Raw genomic sequence first — 21,644 nt, 5'->3', positions numbered from 1 at the left:
CACAATAAAAAAATCTCGTTAATTCAGTAACTAAAAGAAGGCCTTGTCGGAGTGCCATGAGCTCCAACCGAAATGGATCGAGGTTGGCTCTTGGAGAGAGCCACCATTCATGAAGTTTCATGATCCGATTGCAGAAAACCTGCACTAATAACTAAAGATATTGTGAGAATTGATGTGAAATTGCAAGCATTTATATTAAATGCAAAAATTATTACCCCCTCAGGTTCATAATATAAGTATACTTAGAAGAAAAATTTTTGTTTTTATTTTATTTGTCCTTTTGGAAGTTTAAAGCAGCATATGAATTCACATTTTTTCATTACCCTCTTATTTATGGAAATAATGTCAGAAATGTTTTAATACAATAAATTTTTTTTAAAAAATTAAAACGTGGTCAATGTTTTACTACTTCCAAGATTAAAAAAAATTTTCTTCTTAAACAAAGGGGGTAATAATTATGGTAGCTAGGAACGTAACTTTTGACTCACGCATACTGAATCTAATAAATGCTTCCTTTGTACCTTTCTTTGACTTGCCAGTTTATCCGTTTATTTTCCAATAAAGCAAAAGAGTACTGAAATTTCTGTGAGAATTCAACAAACTAATTAATATCATAAGTGAAAGAAACTTATCCTCTCCCCACATTGTTGTCTATAAAATAAACCACAATATAGCTCTTCCTGTCGACACACATCCATAGCCATTGTGATCATCAGCAGACATAGAGAATGAGCAGACCCCATGTTGTGGTTTTACCCTTTCCTGCTCAAGGACATGTCAATTGTCTAATGAACCTCTCTCATAAATTAGCCCAAAATGGCTTCAAAATCACCTTTGCCAACTCTGATTACAACCACAAGAGAATGTTGAAGGCAATGAATATGGAAGAGACTGAGGAGAGCTTGCCTTTCACATTAGTGTCAATTCCAGATGGTATGGGACCCGAAGATGACAGAAATGACGTTGCCAGGTTATGTTTGGCAATGCTGAAGACCATGAAAGCGGAGTTCGAGAAGCTTCTAGAACATAGCATTCTTAAAGATGGTGACAGAATCACTTGTGTGGTGGCAGATGCGAGTATGGCATGGGCTTTAGAAGTTGCACATAAGTTTGGTATTAAAGCTGCTGTCATCTGTGTTGCATCTGCAGCTCTTTTAGCCTTGAAACTTCATGCGCCGAAGCTCATTGAAGATGGACTCATAGATTCTAATGGTTATATGATCTTTTCCCTTTCTTCTTTTTCACACGACACTATTCATTGTATGAGATTAAAACTCAATTTGAGTTTGATAATCTGACCAGTGAACTGGTGAACCAATTTCCTAACTGGTCAGATTAAGAGTCTTGGATTTTGGATTGAATGTTATATTTCCCACTTCCTTAAACCGGAAATGAAGCTAGTCTGAATTAAGATTAAATAACAATCCATCAAATTTGTGCTTTAGTAGTTCTATTTTGTTGGATTATGAGTAGTTTATATATGAATGTTTCATTTACTCGTAAATTAATCACTTTTTCATTTAAATAACACTTTTTAGAGTTACTTGTAAATGTTTTATATATTTTAACTAAGTTATATTATTTTAATAATGATTGGTTGATGCTAATTCAACCATAGTTAGATCATTGACCCTTAAGTTATTGTCTTGACCGATTTAATAACTAATCCGATTTTCAGGATTTTAATTTATTGACATGCATATCTTTATTGCTTTAAAACTTTGGTATATTGTTTGTATATGTTTTAACCTAAGTTGATGTCTCTTGGCACTGTAGGAATCCCAATTGCAAAAGGAGAATTTGAGCTATCCCTAGATATTCCTAAGATGAGCACAACTCACATTCCATGGTGTTGTATAGGAAACTCAGCCTCTCAAAAGATAATATTCAATTACATTTTAAGAATAGTAAGAGCTTCAAACTTAACAGATTGGTGGCTTTGCAATACCATTTTTGAACTTGAGCCTGGAGCTTTCACTTTATACCCCAAGATCCTTCCCATTGGGCCATTAATGAAGAGCCATGAGAGCTCAGGTACTCAGTCACTAATTGGACAATTCTGGGAGGAGGACAAATCATGCTTGAAATGGCTAGATCAGCAGCCTCCTTGTTCTGTCATATACGTTGCCTTTGGCAGCTTCACTGAGTTCAATACAAGCCAGTTTCAAGAGCTAGCTCTTGGACTTGAGCTTACTCAGAGGCCTTTTCTTTGGGTTGTTAGGGAAAATGACAAAGGTAAAGACTCAAAATTGACATACCCAGATGGGTTTGAAGGCAAAAACGGGAAAATTGTTAACTGGGCACCTCAACATGATGTTTTGAGCCACCCTGCAATAGCTTGTTTTGTTAGTCATTGTGGTTGGATTTCTGTCATGGAAGGTTTGATCAATGGTGTGCCTTTTCTGTGTTGGCCATACTTTGGTGACCATTTTTTTGACAAGATTTATATTTGTGAAGCCTGGAAAGTTGGACTGGGATTTGATTTTGATGATCAAGGACTGATCTCTCGCCATGAAATCAAGAGAAAAGTGGACATCTTGCTTGAAGATGAAAGCTCAAGGGAAAGGTCCATGAAGCTGAAGAAGATTATCAGCAATAACTTAAGAGATGGGGGTATCTCATTCGAGAATTTAGCTAAGTTCGTGGACTGGGTCAAACAATAAGATGTTTGATGTTATTCACCAAGAAAAATGATGTAAGATGCTTCCATGTAGAAGTAAGTATGTAAATAAATAAATAATATGAATGAGATGTCTGCTGTTTTCTTGTTATTACTCTTTGACCTTTTCTCTTTTTCTGCTACGATAAATTGTGATTTGACAACTAACAGAGAAAAGAAAAGGTTATTACGAGGGAGGAAAGGGAATATGAAAATAAGACAATAATTTTTTCCTTTTTTTTTGTTTGGGTCAAAAATCACATACCATATCATATGGCATATGCCGTACATGTAAGAAAAATTAAAGATGCTTGAGCGTTAGTTGGGTTACAGAACCCAACTATAATTTTTCCACTCATAAGAGAGAACGTCTCGAAGTTTCAAATTCGATTCACAGGACAAAACGTTTTGAAAAGACTAACACCCAATAATGTTTGAATCTGACAGCCAGTCATAATCAAAATAATATAAATAACATAAAACATAATTGGGAAAAAAACACTAAAATACCTTTAAAATTACTGAATGATAAAAGAGGATATCTAAATTTCAAAAATTCAATTCAGACCCCAGGTACTATTTTGGAATTTTCAAATCTTGTAAAATTACATAAATACCTTTTTTTTTTCTTTTTTTCTTTTTAAATACTGCCATATCAGCAATTCTGGCCGCTGCGCGACCAACCTTGACTACCCTGCTAGCGACCCTGGAGCTCCGGCAACCGGTTACTGGAGTTCTGGTGACCGATTGTCGGAGTTCCGATGACTACTATTTCTTATATATTAACTACTCTTTTTTAGCTATTGACTACATTTATTTTTAAACCCTGATGACACGTTACCGAAACTCCAGTAACTAGTCAACGGAGCTCTAGTGACTACTCTTTCTTATATATTGACTACTTTTTTTAGCTATTAACTATATTTATTTTTAAATTCTGATAACTACTCTTGCTAAGCTATTGACTATTCTAGTAATACGATTTACTACTCTTGTGTAGTCAATAGCTATATAAAAATATTCATTGGAACTTTGAAAACAAAAGTAATCAATAGTTAAAATAAAGTAGTCAATAACTATATGGGAGTAGTCACCGACAGTAAGGACAATGTTATCATTTTACAAGATTTGAAAATTCCAAAATACTACCTGGAATCTGAATTGGGATTTTGAAATTTATCTACCCTAAATTGTTATTTAATAATTTTGAGGGTATTTTATTGTTTTTTTTCCAACATAATTTGTCCCCTGAAATTGTAGATTTCAAGGAAGTCAATAGATAAAGTCCATAAGAAATCAGAAGTTAAAACTAGGGAAAATCTGTGCATTGATCAAATAAGAATAACATGTACCGAAAATAAACGTCAGAGAGAGTAAAAACAAAAAAAAACAAAAAACCGGAAAGCTATCACAACCGTTGCTTAATGAAAGAAAACAGAGAGAAGACAACTCAACTTTCACATAGTTCTTCCAAAAACACACCGACATGATCTTTTAGGGAAATACTACCACTATTCCTCAGTATAAGAATTTGTTTTAATTTTTAATTTGGTTTTAAATATAATATTCTAATACGTTTTATCTCCCATATTTATCTATTTTTTTCCTATGATAGTCCTTGTAATAATTGTATATGTTAAATATTTAATCAAATTATAATTTTAGCTAATACACATAATTAGTAAAAATGTCTTAAAAAAACAACACATATTTATCACAAATAATTAACTTAACAAACTTCTTTAAATTATTTAAATTAATTAACTAATTTTTATATTAAAAATTGGAGTAATATATGGCGCTAATAGTTTTTCTTTTTCAGTTGGCCACGCACGTCATACTTCCCACACAAGATGTCATGTTTTGATAAGACTTCGCAGAACTCGAACTTCTGTAGTAAGTTCAATTACTTTAGTCGTGAGTTCAGTTACTGAGTTCAGTTGCTTTAGTGGTCATCCGAGCCGTGTTTGGATGAAACCAAACTGTGGTTTGAAAAAATGATTCTGGAGAATAGATTATGAGAAGAATAGATTCTGGAAAGAATAGATTTTATGAAAAAGTGATTTTGAGAAGTGAGAGTGTTTGGATAGTTGTTATTAGAAGCACTTTTTATATATACAAATTACTAAAAAAAAACATAAGTTAATATGATAATTACAGGAAAAATAGATTTTATGATATATTTTAATTTGAAGGAATAAAATTATTAATAATATATTTTTTATTAACATAATTAATAATACATAAGATAATATAATTAATAAATAATTAATATGTATATATTTATAAAATATAAAATTAAATATGTTTATAAAAACATGTTTATAAAAAAAATAATAAGATACATATCTTATAGGTTCTCACACTCTCCCTTTTTTCTCCAAAAGCAAATTTTTTTTGCTTTTTCCAAAACCATGGTTTTGGTTTTTGGGTAGGTGTTTGGGTGATTTATTCCCTAAACTATGGTTTGAGGTGTCACCCAAACACAGCCTTAACTATCCAAAGCCCACGTCCTTCTGCTTAAACTGATTCTTTAAAGAATATATCTCTTGCTTTTTCTGTTTCAACAGTCTCTTTCAGTCAACATTCTCTCGTAAGAGTCTAATTCTTTCTCCTAAGCTCCTCTCTCCATGCCCCCCACTCCTTTCCCATATTTGAGAACTAAAGATTATTGAAAGGATAATAAATATATTTATAGATATTAACTCTTGAACAGATTAATCTATGATCCCCTGTTAAATACTTAACACATAAATCACGCACACTTTTATATACACTAAACTGGGATACATGAATCATATTAATTTTTACAGTATTCTAGGAACATAAATGTGTGTGTGTGTGTGAATTCATGAACCATATAAAACAACGGTACAGTAATCCAGGTATACACGTTACTAACCAAAGCATTGCATATAGCCCGCTATTGACTTTGTTTTTCCTTTTTATTTTTCTCTTTTTTGGCACAACATTAATTTTTTTTTTTGCTATAAAAAAAGCTTAGATGAGTTAGGTCTCAAAGACTCACCAGGATCAGGACATGCATATAGTCTCAGAAAACACTTACAGAAATATTTAAAAATCGCCCACCAACAAGATCTTCATGTCGACAGCGGGATTTGAATTCACGATTTTATATGTTATGAGCCGACTTTCTTACCAACTGTATCAATCCTTGTTGGTTGCACAACATTAAAGTTAATCGTGGGTTAGATAATAACAAGTGGACATGGAACTTTCTTTTTCCACATAGATCAGCCCGTTTTAGGCTTCGCCTTTTGTTGGTAAGATAGGCTTGGCCTACTTAATGGAAGAACCGAATAATAAAACAAAGTCTATTTGAACAAGGCCGAGCTATAAGAGAATCTTAAGAAGGTTCTTATCGTCTTATTTATGATAAACAAAAACCTCTCGTTGAGAGCACTAATAAATTTTTTATCCTCATTAAAAAAAATATTTATGATCAATTATTAAAATTCTCCAGTCAATTATCCAATCAAAATGTTTTTTAAAATATATTTGTAGCATATTTATTGATTTTAATGAATTTTAATTGTATTTTGTTAGTCGTTCTGAAATCTGAATTAGTTATTTGCCTCTAATAAAGAAGAGCGGAGAGAGTACAATTTAACTCTTTTTTTCCTCCCCAATAACCATTGTTTAAGAAAAAAAAGGTATTTCTGATAGGCAAGTATTAAGTCATTTCAAAATCATTTTTGTTAGTAGGTCCTTCAATAACTTTTAATTAAATTAAGTCCACCTTTTCAAAGATGCAGATCTTTGCCAAATTCCAAGTTGTTAGTACTAGGTCCTCTTCCCCTCCCAGGCCTTCCTTTCCTCCTCCAAGAACTTCTTGTCAAATGAAATTATCCTCATTGATGAATCACATAAATTCTGCGCGTAAAACAGAGATCAAGGAGAGAGAGAATCATTACTCGCACGCTACTTACCCAACAACCTTGTGTGGGATCTGTGTTAGCCAACATGTCAGTGATTGAACAATACTTGCTTGACCATTGGTAATGCGGTGAAGGACTTAAATGAACTTGAGAATTTGGTGGAAGATTCAGAAAAGAGTAAATGCAAGAGTGACATGTTAAAATTGGGAGGTTTTCCTCCTACCATTCTTTTCTCCCTAATTTTCAACCATCCAAACGTAGGGCAATTGTTAACCACCCACGCAAGCAATCAATACCAAATTCACAGAAAAGCGAAGGAATAATGCTAGGTGTTGCTAATTCAAAAACTGAAAATTGAGCAATATCTCTCTGGAGGACACAGCAATTCCAAAGCAGAAGAAGAATCATGGGTTGGACATAAAAATACAATCCAGCATATTTCAATTCTACATCATCAAGCAAAAGCCAGGGCATTTCATAATAATGTATAGACAAAATTAGCTATTTCCGAGTTAACTTAGTGCGTAAAAGCATATATAGCAGTCGAAATATAGATCAAAAGAGCAGAAGAAACCAGTATCACCAAAGCTGCAACGGCATGAGTAGCAGATTTGCTGCCGCAGGACAACATCCCTAACCGAATCTCGATCACATTGACCATCGAAAGCATCAGAAACAAGCAACCCATTACGGATCCAATGGCGGAGCCCATCATGCCGAACCTCAAAACCTTGAGATTGATGTGTACTCTGAAAGCCTCATCGACGTCTTTGCTATTAAGCAAGTTGATGGCGAGCTTCAGGCCCTGAGCGACCAACGACGAGAAGAGGAAGAAGCTGAAAGAGACAACCTCGAAGACGAGAAGCTTCTTGGCGACGTCGATTCCGGCGTCGCAGGTGGACCGATTCTCAAGACTTCGCTGACCGGGGGTTGTAAGAGAGAGACCCACGAAGACAGCGATGGTAAAAAGGGAATTGACATTGACAAGGCCATCGAGAGCAGTAACGTGAACGCTGGTTGTGGATGAAGAGTAAGAATCAGACGAGACTCTTTGAACGGCTTCCGTGTTGTAATACTCCTTTGGGTACTGCTCGGATCTGGAAAACACGAGATTACAGAGAAACAAGGGATTTAGAATGAATTAAAACGTAAAGACAATTGATATAAAAAAAAAAAATGCTGATTGTAAAGCAAGAAATCTCAGAGAGAGAGAGATATATACTCTGCCATGGAGGAACAGAATGTCGGCGATTGGGGTTTGGGGTTGCAGAGCTAGAGAGAAAAATATTGCTTGGAAGGGTTTTTGGTTGGGTTCCTTGAGAAGAAAGATGCTTTACTTTCAGATTTTGTTTGCTTTTGCTCCATTATTGCTTTTTGGGAGGTTTTCATATTTAAAAGCCCGGCAACAAAAAGGAGGTCAAAAAGTCTACGTTTCTTAACTTTATTTATTTTCCAAGAAGAAGAAACCGTGAAACTTCTTGCAATTCCAATTTTCAGACAGAATATGAAATTTTTTTTTTAAATTGTACTGTTTCCAATTTTCAGTATAAGAAATTGAGAATTTTAGGTATTAAAAAAATAAGTTAATTATTTATTTAAAAAAAGTATATTCACTAACTAAATTTGGGTCCTTTTTGAAAGTTAAATATGAAATGGAATAAAATCAATATTTCGAGAAGTTTCATATAATTTTTTATTTCAATTTTTTTCATAGTTTTTTATTTAAATATTTGATTCGATTACAAACTAATTTATTCCATAAAATATTTAATTGCATTGAAATTAAATAAAAATGCCGTTATTTTCTTTCTTTCTAGTTTCTTTTTTGAAGGCAATCTGGGAAGCCCAAGTAGCTCAAGGGATGAAGCCCAATAAGGATCTGTTCAGTGGCTATAAGTATAGGTACGAGAATCGACGAGTTAAGTCGGAAACCCTAAATGCGATGGTTTTGTTAGCCTGTTTCAATTTCTTTGTCTGTAGCTTTGATAGCGTTCTGTGGTTTCTGTTTTCTTGTTCATGCTGAAGTCGACTTGAAGGTGCGATGATGATGAGATCAAATAATCTCGTTAATCTGATCTTTTTCGTGTGGAAAAACTTTCTCTTCCATTCTACTATTCTCTGAGCACCTCCATATGATTACTCTCTCTTCCAAGCTGGAAGCTTTTTCCAATCTTTTGTTGTCGTTATGTTCTTATATTTTCTGTTTCTTTTGGGTTCTGTAACTTCAGATCTATTGAAGAATGATGGCCGTCTGCTGTCAACATTTTAACTTCACTAATGTCTTCCTTGTTAGATAATGCTAAGCCTAACATATCGATTTCCACCTTCAAATTAATAATTTCGTTTTAACTAGTTTAGAACGAATGCAAACCTTTTTAATTTTAAATATAAATTTTGTTTTCCATTGACTAGTGTTCCGGTTCTGTTTTGTTCGTGTGAATTGTTTTATTCGAATGTCAATGCTCGAGTCATATCACAGACGATAATCATAAAAATTAGTACATGGAAATAATAAGACATGGTTAATACAAGAGTTGGATTCTTCCTGGGGTTCGAACATATAAGTTTTGCAAAATGCTTGACCGTTAATTTTCTTTTATATGTTTGAATGATGGAATAGTACTTCTCTTGTCTTTAATATAAAACTATTTAATTAATTTGATTAGATTAAAAAAAGTAGGTAAGTTAGTTAATTATATAAAAAGTTACGTATTTTTTCAAAACACTATAATCATCTTTTTAATATTTTTTTTTCTTTTCTACTTGATTATTGTTAAAAAAGTATTTATAGGGGTAATTTAGAGAAAATTAATAAATATGAAAAATGGGTTTTATATTTAAGATCAAAATCAATTCAAGAATTAGGTTTTATATTAATGACCGGAAGAATACAATGTTATACGTATTGGGTAGCATGCGTCTATTGGCAGAGGACATTCATCATCGGAGGACGAGGAACAGCCAATGATATTCTTAAAACAATCCTTATTATAAGTAAACATATCCTAACAAACACCCCATGGGGGTTCCAATGAAAGAATACAAACACCGCCACAATTCAAGTGGTTGGTTAGGCAGGCTGGCAGAGGACAGTATTGCATTAGAGAGAACAAACAACGCTTGCATCCAGCTTGCGTCTTCTGCAAGTACGAGGAAGGGTAGAGAACACATCTTGCGTTTCACTGCCCTGTCGAATTCAAGTTTGAGATTACTGACTTGTCATCGAAGGATTTTATCGGTCCGCTGTTTGGAAGGGAACCTCCCATCCGAGCTAATATTTATATGTATTTAGTTCTATATAACATATGGTGCTGGGTATATAACATCTGGTGCTGGGGGGTGAGAATTAGTATAAGAACTGGTTTAAATTTTAATTTGGTTTTACATATAAGATTCTAATTCAGTCTTTTATATTTATTTATTTTTTTAAAATAATTTTTTATAGTAATTATAAATATTAAAAGTTTTATCAAATGGTAATTTTAATTAATAATATTATAAAAAATAATATTTATTTATTATAACTTAATAAATTTTATTAATTTATTTAGTAAGTCGTTTTAGAGTCTGATGACCTTGATTAGGCAGTATAAGGTTGCATATTTATTAAAAGGGAAAAAAGCACAAGGTTACAGACTTACAGACCAGCAGATCAGAAGCTGTAATGCAGTATTGAAATAACTATTGTTTTCAACCTGTCCTCTTCTTATAGGCAGGGGGCATGGGTTGTTGCAAACTGTTATTGTAAATACCGAAAGCTTGGCACTTTATTTACTCCATAAACAGAATTAAGAAATTTGTAAAATTTGGAACATCACTAGAAGCTTGTAAATGAGGGGTAAGATAGATGCAGTACAGGTTTGAATGAGTGATCAGTGAATCAATATCAATATGCTAAACATGTAAGGTAATACAGAGCACCTATAAAATAGGTGCTTTCTTTGAATCCTTATCATAAAATTTTGTCAGAAGACTTTTTTCGTACAAAATATACTATGTCATGTTACATTATCTTATATGTTATTCATTTTTGTCCTTCTAAATCATAATGCGTGGTTAATCTTATAAATTGTGAGTAAAAGTTGTGCATAATCAAAATCTTAACATATCTTTAGACAAATTTAACAACACAATAACCTTCTCTTAAGATCCATGAAAATATTGGAAATCCCTTGTAATAAAGACAAAGGAATATACAAGCAAAAATCATGGTTTACACTGTACATTTCCAATTTATCAATTCCTTTAATCACTGAACCTTTTTCTTATTTCCGTAATATATGACTGATTGTATCATAATAGTCACATTATAAACCACATTTTGATTAAAAAATCCAGTCATAACCAATAAACGCCTAAGTAACTTTATATTGATATTATACTATGAAAAGAGTCTTCTAAACAGTGCCTAGAAAACAGCAAAACTGAGTAATTTTGTACAACAGCAGGAACACGAGGTAGATAGGAAAAAAGGTACGAAACAAGCCTTCAGAGATTTTCACCCAGTTGGAGGAACCTCTCCCCTCATTATCCTCCATGGACCGCCATAAAATTGTGGTTTCATGAGAGGCACAGCTTCCCCGGGATGCTCTTCCCAGTATTTTTCCTGTGATGTGACAATATCACTTCTTAATTTACTCAGTAATTAGAATAAGCTTCCATGATATACTAACAAGCATTAAACAATACGCAAATGCTAACCCAAGCATATGATTTTCCATCCAAAATGATAACCATTGCCACAATTTTATCATAAATGCTTAAGCGAGTTTTTCGGACCAAAAATGTTTATCATTGTAAGCTATATATTATAATGTTTATCATTAAAAGGCAGATTATCAGACAACTTATCTGCTGCCATGAATGGAAAAGTAAAACATGATCACTTTCAGATCGCATCTCGGCACGAGAATTTGCTAATGAGAAAGGAAATTAACACATCAATGGACATTGGAAGACAACCATCAAGCAAGTAAAAACTATAATCATTAACTCAAAAAAACTTGCCAATCCCACATAGCTCACAAGGATATAACCCGGGGGGGGGGGGGAGCCATTTGCTGAAATGCATATTGAGGACAGAAAAAAAAACCCTCCACTAAAGAAGAAAATTCCTAGAAAACCATGCATTCTGTTCTAATGATTGACACCATAATCCAGCAAAAACAGCACAGTGCTAGAGCTTTATGTTGTTTGCAATAGTGAAACCAAACCATCTTCCCTTGAGCCAGCAGTTCCGAGGAGATAAACACAAGGGTACTAAAAAACCACTTTTATCAAAGAATAAAGATAGAAATAAACCAACAATACCAGACAAGCCAAAGCAGGATATGAAGCTTATGCTATAAGAGTGGAATTCAAAGCAATGTGCATTAGAAGACTGATTGTTGAACACTCGTGCTATATAATCCACACGCGTGATGATTACAACAATGATTTTAACTTCAATGTACCAGCATATTTAAGCACCAAAACTTATTATTTCCCATAGTTCTTCGTAACAGCCAAACTTTATTAGCACTTTTCTTGTGATGACCGAACAGTATCAACAAAACCACAGCATTGCTGAGCAAAAGACTACACACAAAAAGAGAAGGTAAATTTGGGTTAAAACAAAACCCTCTGCCCAAAATTATATTGGAAAGAGAATAGAACCTTGTAGCGTTGCTCAGTGATAGCAGCCCCAATGACTCCAGTGTAGAAAGCTGCAATGTAAATGGTCACCAAAGGAGTGAAGGATTTGGGTCTTCTGTATGGCTCGATCATGTCCCAGAGAATGGTTCTCTCCCACTTTGTGTACAAATAGTCCGAATACTTCCTCCAGAGATAGCTGGCCATTTCACTACCTCCCCTTAAACCCTACAAATGGGCATCAGAAGTTGCTTTCGAAGACTAAAAACCACAAATAGAATTAAATCTAGCACCAGGGATTCAAAAAAAAAAAAAGAAACAGAAAACCCTTGTGTTTGGGGCTTTGACCAATAAACCCCAGAGAGTGGGTAAGTTCATGTATGGATGGAGGAGAATAGCCAACAAAGGAAGGAAAGAACGCCCCTTTTTTTTTTTCGGGGACAATTTTGCAAAACTTTTCGCTTTTGACGATTCTGCAGAACTTTTCGCTAAGACAGGGCTTTCCAAATCAACTCAAAAGTGTTATATTTGATACAGCTAACAAACTTCAAAAACCTGAAAGAAAAAAAAATCTAATTCATAACAAAACTAGTAAAACCAAGCAGCTGCCAGGAAGCCCTGTGACATTTGAGGCACTCTTCGAGAAAACGTCAAATTGCTCTGAGATATCAGTCCAAGGACTCTGGAACAACTCCAAACAAAACGCTAGAATAACAGCACTAAAAACAATGATAAATTACGTGAAAAATGCATACTTTATGGTGACTGCAAACATCAACATTGCATGCTCGTAGAAAGAATATAAAAGAGGACCACATAACAGCATTATCAGAGTATAATCATGGCAATACTGATAACTATAGGCCAGAATATGATTAAGGTCCAGTAATATCTAAAGTTCTTACTTAGAGTATCTGGCCATTATAAAGAGATCACGATATCTTAGAATTCAATTCCAAATATGCAAAACAGCAAAACTCATTCGATACAAAATTACAAACCAGAATGGAAGAAAAGGCCAGAATACCAGAAAATATTAGCTGAAAGGAACGACAGCAGCGGCAAGGAGACGAGGTCACGAGCAGCAGCAAAGTTCGATGCGTATGCCGAAGAGCTTGGAGAGACAGACGAATTAGGAAATAGGATCAGAATTTTGGGGGGTTTAGGGGTTTAGAGCGTAGAGAGGAAAGGGGGAGGCAGCCGCGAAGTGGAGCAACAGAGTTTTTTCTTTTTATCTTTTTACAAAAATAAAAAAACAAAAATATTCAAAATAGTAGCTAAAAATAATACTCCTCCGATCCTTAATATAGGACCCAATTCTTAAGTTAGTTTTGGTTCTAAATATAAGACCCATTCCTCATATTTATCAATTTTCTCTAAATTACCCCTATGGATATTCCTTCAACCATAATTAAGTATAAGAGAGAGGAGGTATTAAGAAAGATGACTATGGTATTTTAGGAAAAATGTATCATTTTTCTTATAATTAACTAACTTACCTAATTTCCTTAATATAATCAAATTAGTTAAATGGGTCTTATATTAAGGACCGGAGGAGTAGGTTTGTAAGTTTTTATTATTTTTGTTTCTAATTAATTTTATATATTATATTAATTAAAAATTTTATTATATTATTTTCATACTTTTTCTCTCTTACTTGTTCCTTTTAAATAAAGACATGCTTAAAAAATTCATTTCTTATATATTTATTATTTTTAATTAATTTTATTTATTCTTTAGACTGCATAATTTAGTCATTAAACTTCTGTTTGTAAAGAGAATTTTATGAGAAATAAGGAGGGAAATAAGGAGGGAAAATTTACTGAGAGAGGTGTTTGTACATATGATGGCCTTTTTTGTTCAGACCACTTGTTTTTCTTTCCAAATTAGGATCGGTTATTGTATTTGTTTTTAAATCTTTTTAAACAGCTTTAACAAGGACGCGACAAGGCACAAGTTGCAAGTGACAGTGGAGTTTTAACATGTAAATTAAATTGTGGGTGATTCTCAACCAGTTTGGGCTAGACCTCTATCGATATTCAGGTATTTAAAGCTCAAAAGTACTGATATTTACAAATCTAAATCAGTAATCATCTTTTTCTATCCTTGAATCTACTTCTTCTTTTATATTTATATATTTTTTTTTCAAAATAGTCCTTCTAACAATAGTAGTTCTAGCCAATATACTAGATTAGCAATTATATTTTAAGAAAAACAACACATATTTGTTACAAATAACTAACTTAACTTCTTTTTTTAATCTCCTCAAATTAATCAACTAGCTCTTATAATTAAAATGGTACTAGTATTTTATACGTTGTGATTATGGTTCTTGCATTTGAGAGTAGTTTTCGATACTGTTCATGTTATATACAGGTAAACTTCCCAGATCTTCAAGTATTTACAAATAATAGTAATTATCACAAGCGAAATATCTCCAATCTACAAGTCCAAAAATGGGATTATTTACAATTTGTCTTTTATACTTAAAATGCGATTTACTTAGACCTAAACACATGATTTCTGCAAGTGAAAACATGGACAATGGGAAAAAGCTGGATTGGAAGGAATAGCAAGAAACCTAGCTAATAGCTATGGGGTGAGAAATTGGCCAGCAGGGGATGAGAGAGGATGAGCAATAATATAAGTTATAAATATTTATAATTCACTCAAATTTTTTATTCAGAGAATGAGCTGGATGCGAACTCAATAGTTGAAGACCTGAACCATATCCGCGACCACGCCACCCAAAACCTGATTTTTTTTTTTTCTTTTCTTCTTTTCTTCCCATTCTCTTTTGACTATGATAGCAATCGGAGTTCTTTTAAAGATGCATTTAAATTTTAAACAGTTCATTCAAAACAAGTGGGGACACCACCTCTCCCATAAAAAGCAAAACACACACCGCAAATTGTCAATGATCAGATCCATCATCTCATCCAGTAAAATAGATTACACGCGTAAATTGTAGCAATGAGTTGCTTTTGTTATACAGCATCTTCTATGAAGAATGGATGTGTATTAGCTTAGTTCAAAGTACAAACGGATCACTGTGTTACTGTTGGTTTAGGGAAAAGGCATCTCTTTTATCACCTGGGCTTTCATTTTTGTGTTATGAATATATGTGATCAAGAGGAATGATTGCTTTTACTTAATATAGTATTTCGTTTATTCATGGATGAAACAAGACAGATTATGTTGGTTAAAATGAAAAGAACAAGACAGATTATAAAGCAACGAGCTTTAGCAATGATCAACAGAGTAATTAAAGACAAGATGAGGCCCGCCATCCTCGGCGGGTGTGTGAAAACAGAGGGGCCCATTGCTGAACAGAGCGGCAGAAGCAATTTGCAGAAGAGAACTCTCTAGCACATGTGCGTTTCAGTTTTCACACTGCCAACTTTGTTTCATCTTGGGATCTCTCTCTCTCTCTCTCCCCCTCCCCCCCTTCCTCTTTCTCTGTGCACAGAAACTTGAGAAAAGGATACCAGGAAGACATAAACGGAGAAATCCGATGCCATTACCTGTACTATCTTCTTGGTTTTTCACAACCCTTCTGTGCTTCTTACACGTTGCTTTTGCTGGAGACCCTTTTGTTTTCTACGATTGGACTGTCTCCTACATTGCAGCTTCCCCTCTTGGAGTTAAACAAAAGGTTTGCTTTTCTTCCCATTTCACATCTCTTGGCAGTTCTCCTAGTTACTTTTACAAGTATGGTGTAGTTTCTCTTTCGCTTCTGCTTCTCAAACTCTTACTACTATGTTTTAGAGCGAAATCGACACTTTATATTACTGCTTCATGCAATGTCGGCTTGGTTCATTCGATTCGGTGCAATTGAGCTTGGGATTTTAACCAAATGACAAATTCATTGTAATGAATTACGAGTTTCTGAGTTCAATTTGCATTTAGTTGTGATTATGGAATTCCATGATGATGTAATCAAACAGATTCCGTTCTGTCCATGGGAATGTATTACATAATTGACAGGAAGGAACACTCCTATGAGGTTTCAAGTTGTAGAATTCATTTTTTAACACGAGTGAGAAATTTTATTGGATTTTGTTATAGTCAACTGTTTACTGATTAATAATGAAAATTTTTCACAAGTGAGAAATTGTCACGAGACTTATTACATAGACCTCTCACAATTGCTTTGAGGGTTTCCAAGTTGCATAATTCACTTCTGTGCAGAGCCACCTTCTTGTGTATTATGAGTTCTTCGAAAAATTTGAAGTTTGAGGTTTTTTTTTTTTTTTTTTTGGGTAAGCAGTTGTAAGCTTTCGTTTCTCTAGTTCTAATCTGAAATCTTAATTTCAGGTAATTGGGATCAATGGGCAGTTTCCTGGACCAGTAGTGAATGTCACCACAAACTGGAACGTTGTTGTCAATGTCAAGAATGACCTTGATGAGCCATTACTCCTGACATGGTAACACAAATGTATTCTGTCAAGAATGATGATGATAATTAGTAAGGATGATGATGATAGTGATTATGCTGAATAGTTAAATGCAGGAATGGCTTACAACACAGGAGAAACTCATGGCAAGACGGAGTTTCTGGAACTAACTGTCCAATTCCTGCTGGCTGGAATTGGACATATGAGTTTCAAGTCAAAGATCAGATAGGGAGCTTTTTCTACTTCCCTTCCCTAAACTTTCAAAGAGCTGCAGGTGGATATGGTGGAATTATCATAAACAACCGACCTGTTATTCCTGTTCCCTTTGGATTGCCAGATGGTGATATTACAATACTTCTGAGTGATTGGTACACCAAAAGTCACGAGGTCTCACTGCTTTCTGTTGTTAATTTTTGTAATTATGTCAGTTCATTCAGAGGTGTTGACCAATGCTTGTTTTTATTCAGGCGCTCAGGAAAGATGTAGAAGATGGACATGACCTTGGAATCCCTGATGGCGTGCTTATTAATGGTCTAGGTCCTTACCGCTATGATGACACACTTGTCCCTGGTGGCATTTCTTACCAGATAATAAATGTTGAACCAGGTAAGAATTTTGGACATGCATATTATCTGTCTTGTTTAATGGCTTTATACTGTTACAATATACTCATTCCATACCATTCTGTTTCAACTTCCCTTCCATATTTTATATGCCTTTGATTTTGTATTTATTTCCTTTAAACCTCTTCCTATCACCAAAAAGTAAGTAAAGCATTACCCTTTAATGAGGGGGCCAAGAAATTCAGTAGCTCCTAAAAACAGGATCAGCAAGTAGCAGATTTATCCCTGTCCTAAGTATACTCTAGTTTGAAAGGAACAACCCGTATTATGCTAGGATGGATTAGGATAATTCCAAGGAAAACCCTTTCAAGCAAAGATAATTGATTCTGAGCAGAATTCAAATACGACTAAAGATAGACCGCAGAATCTGATAAAACTTTAGGAGTTACTTCTGAAATAGAGTTTCTGTCCTTTGCTGGGGGGGGGGGGGAAGAGAATTTTTCTGGTCGATCCAAGAGCGGCCCCCTCCCCAACCACCCCCCCCCCCAAAAAAAAGGGAAAAGAGAGAAGAAAATAACTTCTGAGAAAAACACAAGGTATGTTGTAGAACAAGGTTCTGAAAATTCCTACCACCCTTTATCAACTAGATATAGAGACATATTTGGTGCAAGCCACCTGTAACATTGTAGACTGGGAGGAGGAATACTGCTAAATAACATTGGCAGCTCAAGAAGGTATTTGGTTGATGCGAGATGCAACTAATGAAAATTCTTTACTAGTAGTTGCTAGGCAAGGGTAAATAACTGGCTAGGCTTTTATGAGGGGAATTCAAAGCACCCATAAGCCCATTTAAATTCATTTCATGGGCTTGTTATTCTTTTCTTCATTTGCTGAGATTTTAGCTTAGAGTCTCAAAATCTACTCTATTTGGGCTTGTGGGTGTGTGTGTGTGTATGTATTTTTTGGTGTGTGGAAGGCACATGAGTAATTTACTCTACAATTATGTCTTTGTTTATTCTTCTGTCCGTTTAATTGTTAGGCACATCTCAACTCATACCAGGGGATGTTACCCACAGTCTATGTCAAAATATGTCTAAGATGTCAATGTTTTCTCCATAGATTTGCGCTTCAAATCAGTAGTGATTAGGATGTTCATTTATCTTTATAATGTTTACTTTCCAAAATGAAAAAACCAGTCTTTGGGACAATTAGAGCTCACATAAAACTAGGAGGGCTTATATTTTTGTGCTGTAAAATAAGAAATAATTTGAATGAATGTATAATTTCCGCTGTGATTATATGATGCATTTAAATTAAAAATGAATCTGATAAAATGCATATGCAATTCTTTTTTAACATGCTTGATGATTATCATCTGTTTATTATTCTGTGTGTAACAGGGAAAACATATAGACTACGGGTGCACAATGTTGGTATTTCCACTAGCTTGAATTTTAGGATACAAAATCACAACTTGATTCTTGTGGAGACTGAGGGCTCATATACGGTTCAGCAAAACTATGCAAGCATGGATATTCATGTGGGTCAGTCATATTCGTTCTTGGTTACAATGGACCAAAATGCCACCACTGACTACTATATTGTAGCAAGTCCTCGATTTGTTAATTCTTCCTGGGCTAAAGCTACTGGAGTTGCCATTTTGCATTACTCTAATTCCCAGGGACCTGCTTCAGGTCCTCTTCCCAGTCTTTCTGATCAAGATGATCCTTCTTTCTCAATAAATCAAGCACGATCGATAAGGTTTACATTTCTTCTTTTCCCATTTTAGGAATGCTATTTCATTTCAGTTTGAGTTTAGGTATAGGACTATTTTGTTCTCATATGGATCCGGACCATTCAGTTTCGCATTTGATGATGGTATGTTATAGGTGGAATGTATCAGCTGGTGCTGCACGCCCAAACCCGCAGGGATCTTTCAGATATGGTGATATTACTGTCACAGATGTTTATGTTATTCTTAACAGACCTCCAGAGCTTGTAAATGGAAAGTGGCGTACTACCCTCAATGGGATATCGTATCTACCTCCTTCAACACCCCTGACGCTAGCACAGCAATATAAAATTCTAGGGGTGTACAAGCTTGATTTTCCAAATAAATTGATGAACAGACCTCCAAAAGTTGATACCTCTCTGATCAATGCTACTTACAAAGCATTTATTGAGATAATCTTCCAAAACAATGACACTACAGTGCAGACCTATCATTTGGATGGCTATGCATTCTTTGTTGTTGGGTAAGATTTTGGCTTTAGAACTTTTGTTAAGATGTTTTTAAGGAAAAGACTTAAGGTAAAGTTCTTTAGGTGTCTGCTATCAAGGTTCTTCAGTCTAAATGTAAGAAGTGGATAAAAGTTTTTAACTTCTATAAGACTCGCCATGGTTGTAAAAACGATCTATGTGTCAGGCTTTATTGAAGAACTTGATAACAAACAGCAAAAAACTGTACCTACTTTTTTATTTTTATTTTAAATCTTCTCTGAATTTTAGTATTCAAATGAGAGTTAATTTCTCATTTGGATTGCAGCATGGATTTTGGAATATGGTCAGAAAATAGCAGAAGCACATATAACAAGTGGGATGGTGTGGCTCGCTCAACTACACAGGTACTCCTTCCTCGTTTACGAAATTATCTTGTGGGTGTGATCAAAATTGACCATTTTCCATTTTAACAAGAAAGGGGTATGATGACAAGAAAGAGGTTGGTTATAGATTTAACGCAAAAATCCTTCCATCCTGCCTAATCTATTGTAATTTGAAGGTTTCCTATCAATCTCTCTGCTCTACTTCCCATGAAACAATAATCTTCATAATTACAATCTGATAGTTAATATCTTTCAATCGAGGGAATCCAAATCCCTTTATGATAGTGTCCAATTAAGATGGTGGAGGTGGGGAGGGGGGAGAGATTAATAGAAAATTAGAAATATAATTAAGATGGATCACAATTTAGTAAGGGTAGTTTGGGAAAGTTTTTGTAATTTTTGAATAGTTCAACTCATGAACTCCGGGTAACTTTAACAAACATTCCTGATCTGTATAAAGTGGTTAAAAGTGGCTTGTATACAAACCGGGGGGGGGGGGGGTGTTAAAAGTTGTATTCCCCCCTGGGGGTATTGTCTATTATTGGCGGTAGAATCAGTCAGGGGCCTGGGAGGCGGTGGTTTACCCTATGGCAGATGTCAGCAGTTCGAGTCCGCTTATCTCCAACTCGTGAATTTAACCGATATGTTTTAAGTATGCATCTCAGTTCTTGCTGTTAGTCATTTATTGGTTGATGGAAACTCCTTTTCTTTATTCCCTTTTTCTTCTGCGTCAACTTTCTTGTTAGCTGTCTCAGAAATATTCACAAGCAACGTCAAGCAAAATGAGAGATGAATGTGGCTTAATATGTTAGATAACGACTTATTTGCTACATGTCTCTAGGTCTTTCCTGGGGCTTGGACAGCCATTTTAGTTTATCTCGACAATCCTGGTATTTGGAACCTTCGTGCCGAGAATCTCAACTCTTGGCATCTTGGCCAAGAACTTTATGTCCAAATTGTAGACCCAGAAATGAAAGATACGGAAGCTGCTTCGCCTGAAAATGCAATATACTGTGGTTTACTTTCATCCCTACAAAAGTAAGTGTTCAGAAAACAACCTCAATCTTCAGATTGAACCTCTATCTTCATTTACTTTGGTTTGAAAACAGTCTTCTTTTCTATTATATTACCTCTGATATTTAATATAAGAACTGGTTGGCTAATTTGAATGGATTAAAAAAATTAGTTGAGTTAGTTTTTTCTATTAAATAAGTATTGTCTTTCCTAAAATATCCTTGCTAATAAAGTGTATTGGTTAGAATTATTATAATTACATGGACTACCTTAGGAAAAAAATTAAATAAATATAAGAAACAAAGTGAATTGAGGTTTTATATTTAAAATCAAAATAAAAATCAAAAGAGCTTTTATATTAAAGATCGGAGCTGGTATTTGTCTAGCTATTTCTTTATAATGTTTGCTTTAGATTAATCAGGGATTTCATGGAAGTATATTATATTTTACTTGTAATGCGTTTCCCTTTAACGGAGTTCTTTGGTGTGTTTCTCTTCTGCAGGGAACAGTCTCACAAATTCCTGTTCTCTGCAGCATCATCTCTCTGCATTAAACATAGAAGAATATTATTAATGTTATTGTTAGCATTTCTTGGGAATTTTGTTTTGTAATTGAGTTTCATAACCTGTAATGGGATCAAGCTTGATTTGTAATATGAAAATGATCATTTCAAATTTTATAGTCACAATTACGGAAAAAGAAATTTTTTTTTGTAAGAATGTAACATGTTGAGCAAGAATCAGCATGTGCAATGTAAAAGTAAGTAATTGTAAACTATAGATATCCTTTCCATTTTCCCCTTTTGCAATGCTTTGCAAGTGATATTCATACATGATGAACATGTCTATTATATAGTTTTAGCATATAGAAATGGTTGG

At 34.4% G+C, this 21,644-nt stretch overlaps 4 protein-coding genes and 1 non-coding gene across 6 annotated transcripts; 3 read left to right on the top strand and 2 right to left on the bottom strand.

Moving 5' to 3' along the window:
• Positions 1–728: 728 nt before the first annotated feature.
• LOC114723334 (UDP-glycosyltransferase 83A1-like) lies at positions 729–3,424 on the top strand. Its single transcript, XM_028909529.1, has 3 exons — positions 729–1,212; positions 1,777–2,638; positions 3,319–3,424. The coding sequence occupies exons 1-3, from the start codon at positions 729–731 to the stop codon at positions 3,422–3,424; spliced, it is 1,452 nt and encodes a 483-aa protein (XP_028765362.1).
• A 3,576-nt stretch (positions 3,425–7,000) lies between these two features.
• On the bottom strand, positions 7,001–7,907 carry LOC114723376 (uncharacterized). The gene is made up of 2 exons (XM_028909568.1): positions 7,781–7,907; positions 7,001–7,655 (listed from the first exon to the last, which is right to left on the bottom strand). Exons 1-2 carry the CDS (start codon positions 7,786–7,788, stop codon positions 7,076–7,078), a joined length of 588 nt encoding a protein of 195 aa, XP_028765401.1. The 5' UTR covers positions 7,789–7,907; the 3' UTR covers positions 7,001–7,075.
• Positions 7,908–8,595: 688 nt separating this feature from the next.
• LOC114723391 (small nucleolar RNA U30) lies at positions 8,596–8,682 on the top strand. Its single transcript, XR_003738232.1, has one exon. It is a non-coding gene; the product is annotated as a small nucleolar RNA U30 (small nucleolar RNA).
• A 2,105-nt stretch (positions 8,683–10,787) lies between these two features.
• On the bottom strand, positions 10,788–13,328 carry LOC114723377 (uncharacterized protein At4g29660-like). Of its 2 annotated transcripts, none has more exons than XM_028909569.1 (3): positions 13,217–13,328; positions 12,214–12,417; positions 10,788–11,164 (listed from the first exon to the last, which is right to left on the bottom strand). In XM_028909569.1, exons 2-3 carry the CDS (start codon positions 12,394–12,396, stop codon positions 11,057–11,059), a joined length of 291 nt encoding a protein of 96 aa, XP_028765402.1. In that variant the 5' UTR covers positions 12,397–12,417; positions 13,217–13,328; the 3' UTR covers positions 10,788–11,056. The 2 variants fall into 2 exon arrangements, with proteins under 2 accessions (XP_028765402.1, XP_028765403.1); XM_028909570.1 differs by lacking the exon at positions 13,217–13,328 and adding an exon at positions 12,517–12,685 and having other exon boundaries at positions 12,214–12,416.
• Positions 13,329–15,142: 1,814 nt separating this feature from the next.
• Positions 15,143–21,476, top strand: LOC114723373 (monocopper oxidase-like protein SKU5). Its single transcript, XM_028909565.1, has 9 exons — positions 15,143–15,844; positions 16,507–16,616; positions 16,703–16,973; positions 17,054–17,192; positions 18,550–18,910; positions 19,039–19,404; positions 19,695–19,773; positions 20,594–20,790; positions 21,269–21,476. Exons 1-9 carry the CDS (start codon positions 15,704–15,706, stop codon positions 21,375–21,377), a joined length of 1,773 nt encoding a protein of 590 aa, XP_028765398.1. The 5' UTR covers positions 15,143–15,703; the 3' UTR covers positions 21,378–21,476.
• Positions 21,477–21,644: the final 168 nt, after the last annotated feature.

The sequence above is a fragment of the Neltuma alba genome, unplaced genomic scaffold (assembly GCF_004799145.2).
Source record: "Neltuma alba isolate B1F8T4 unplaced genomic scaffold, ASM479914v2 tig00012135_pilon, whole genome shotgun sequence".
NCBI lineage: Eukaryota > Viridiplantae > Streptophyta > Magnoliopsida > Fabales > Fabaceae > Neltuma > Neltuma alba.
The sequence above is the reverse complement of the archived record's forward strand: the minus strand, read 5'-3'. Positions and strand labels throughout refer to the sequence as shown.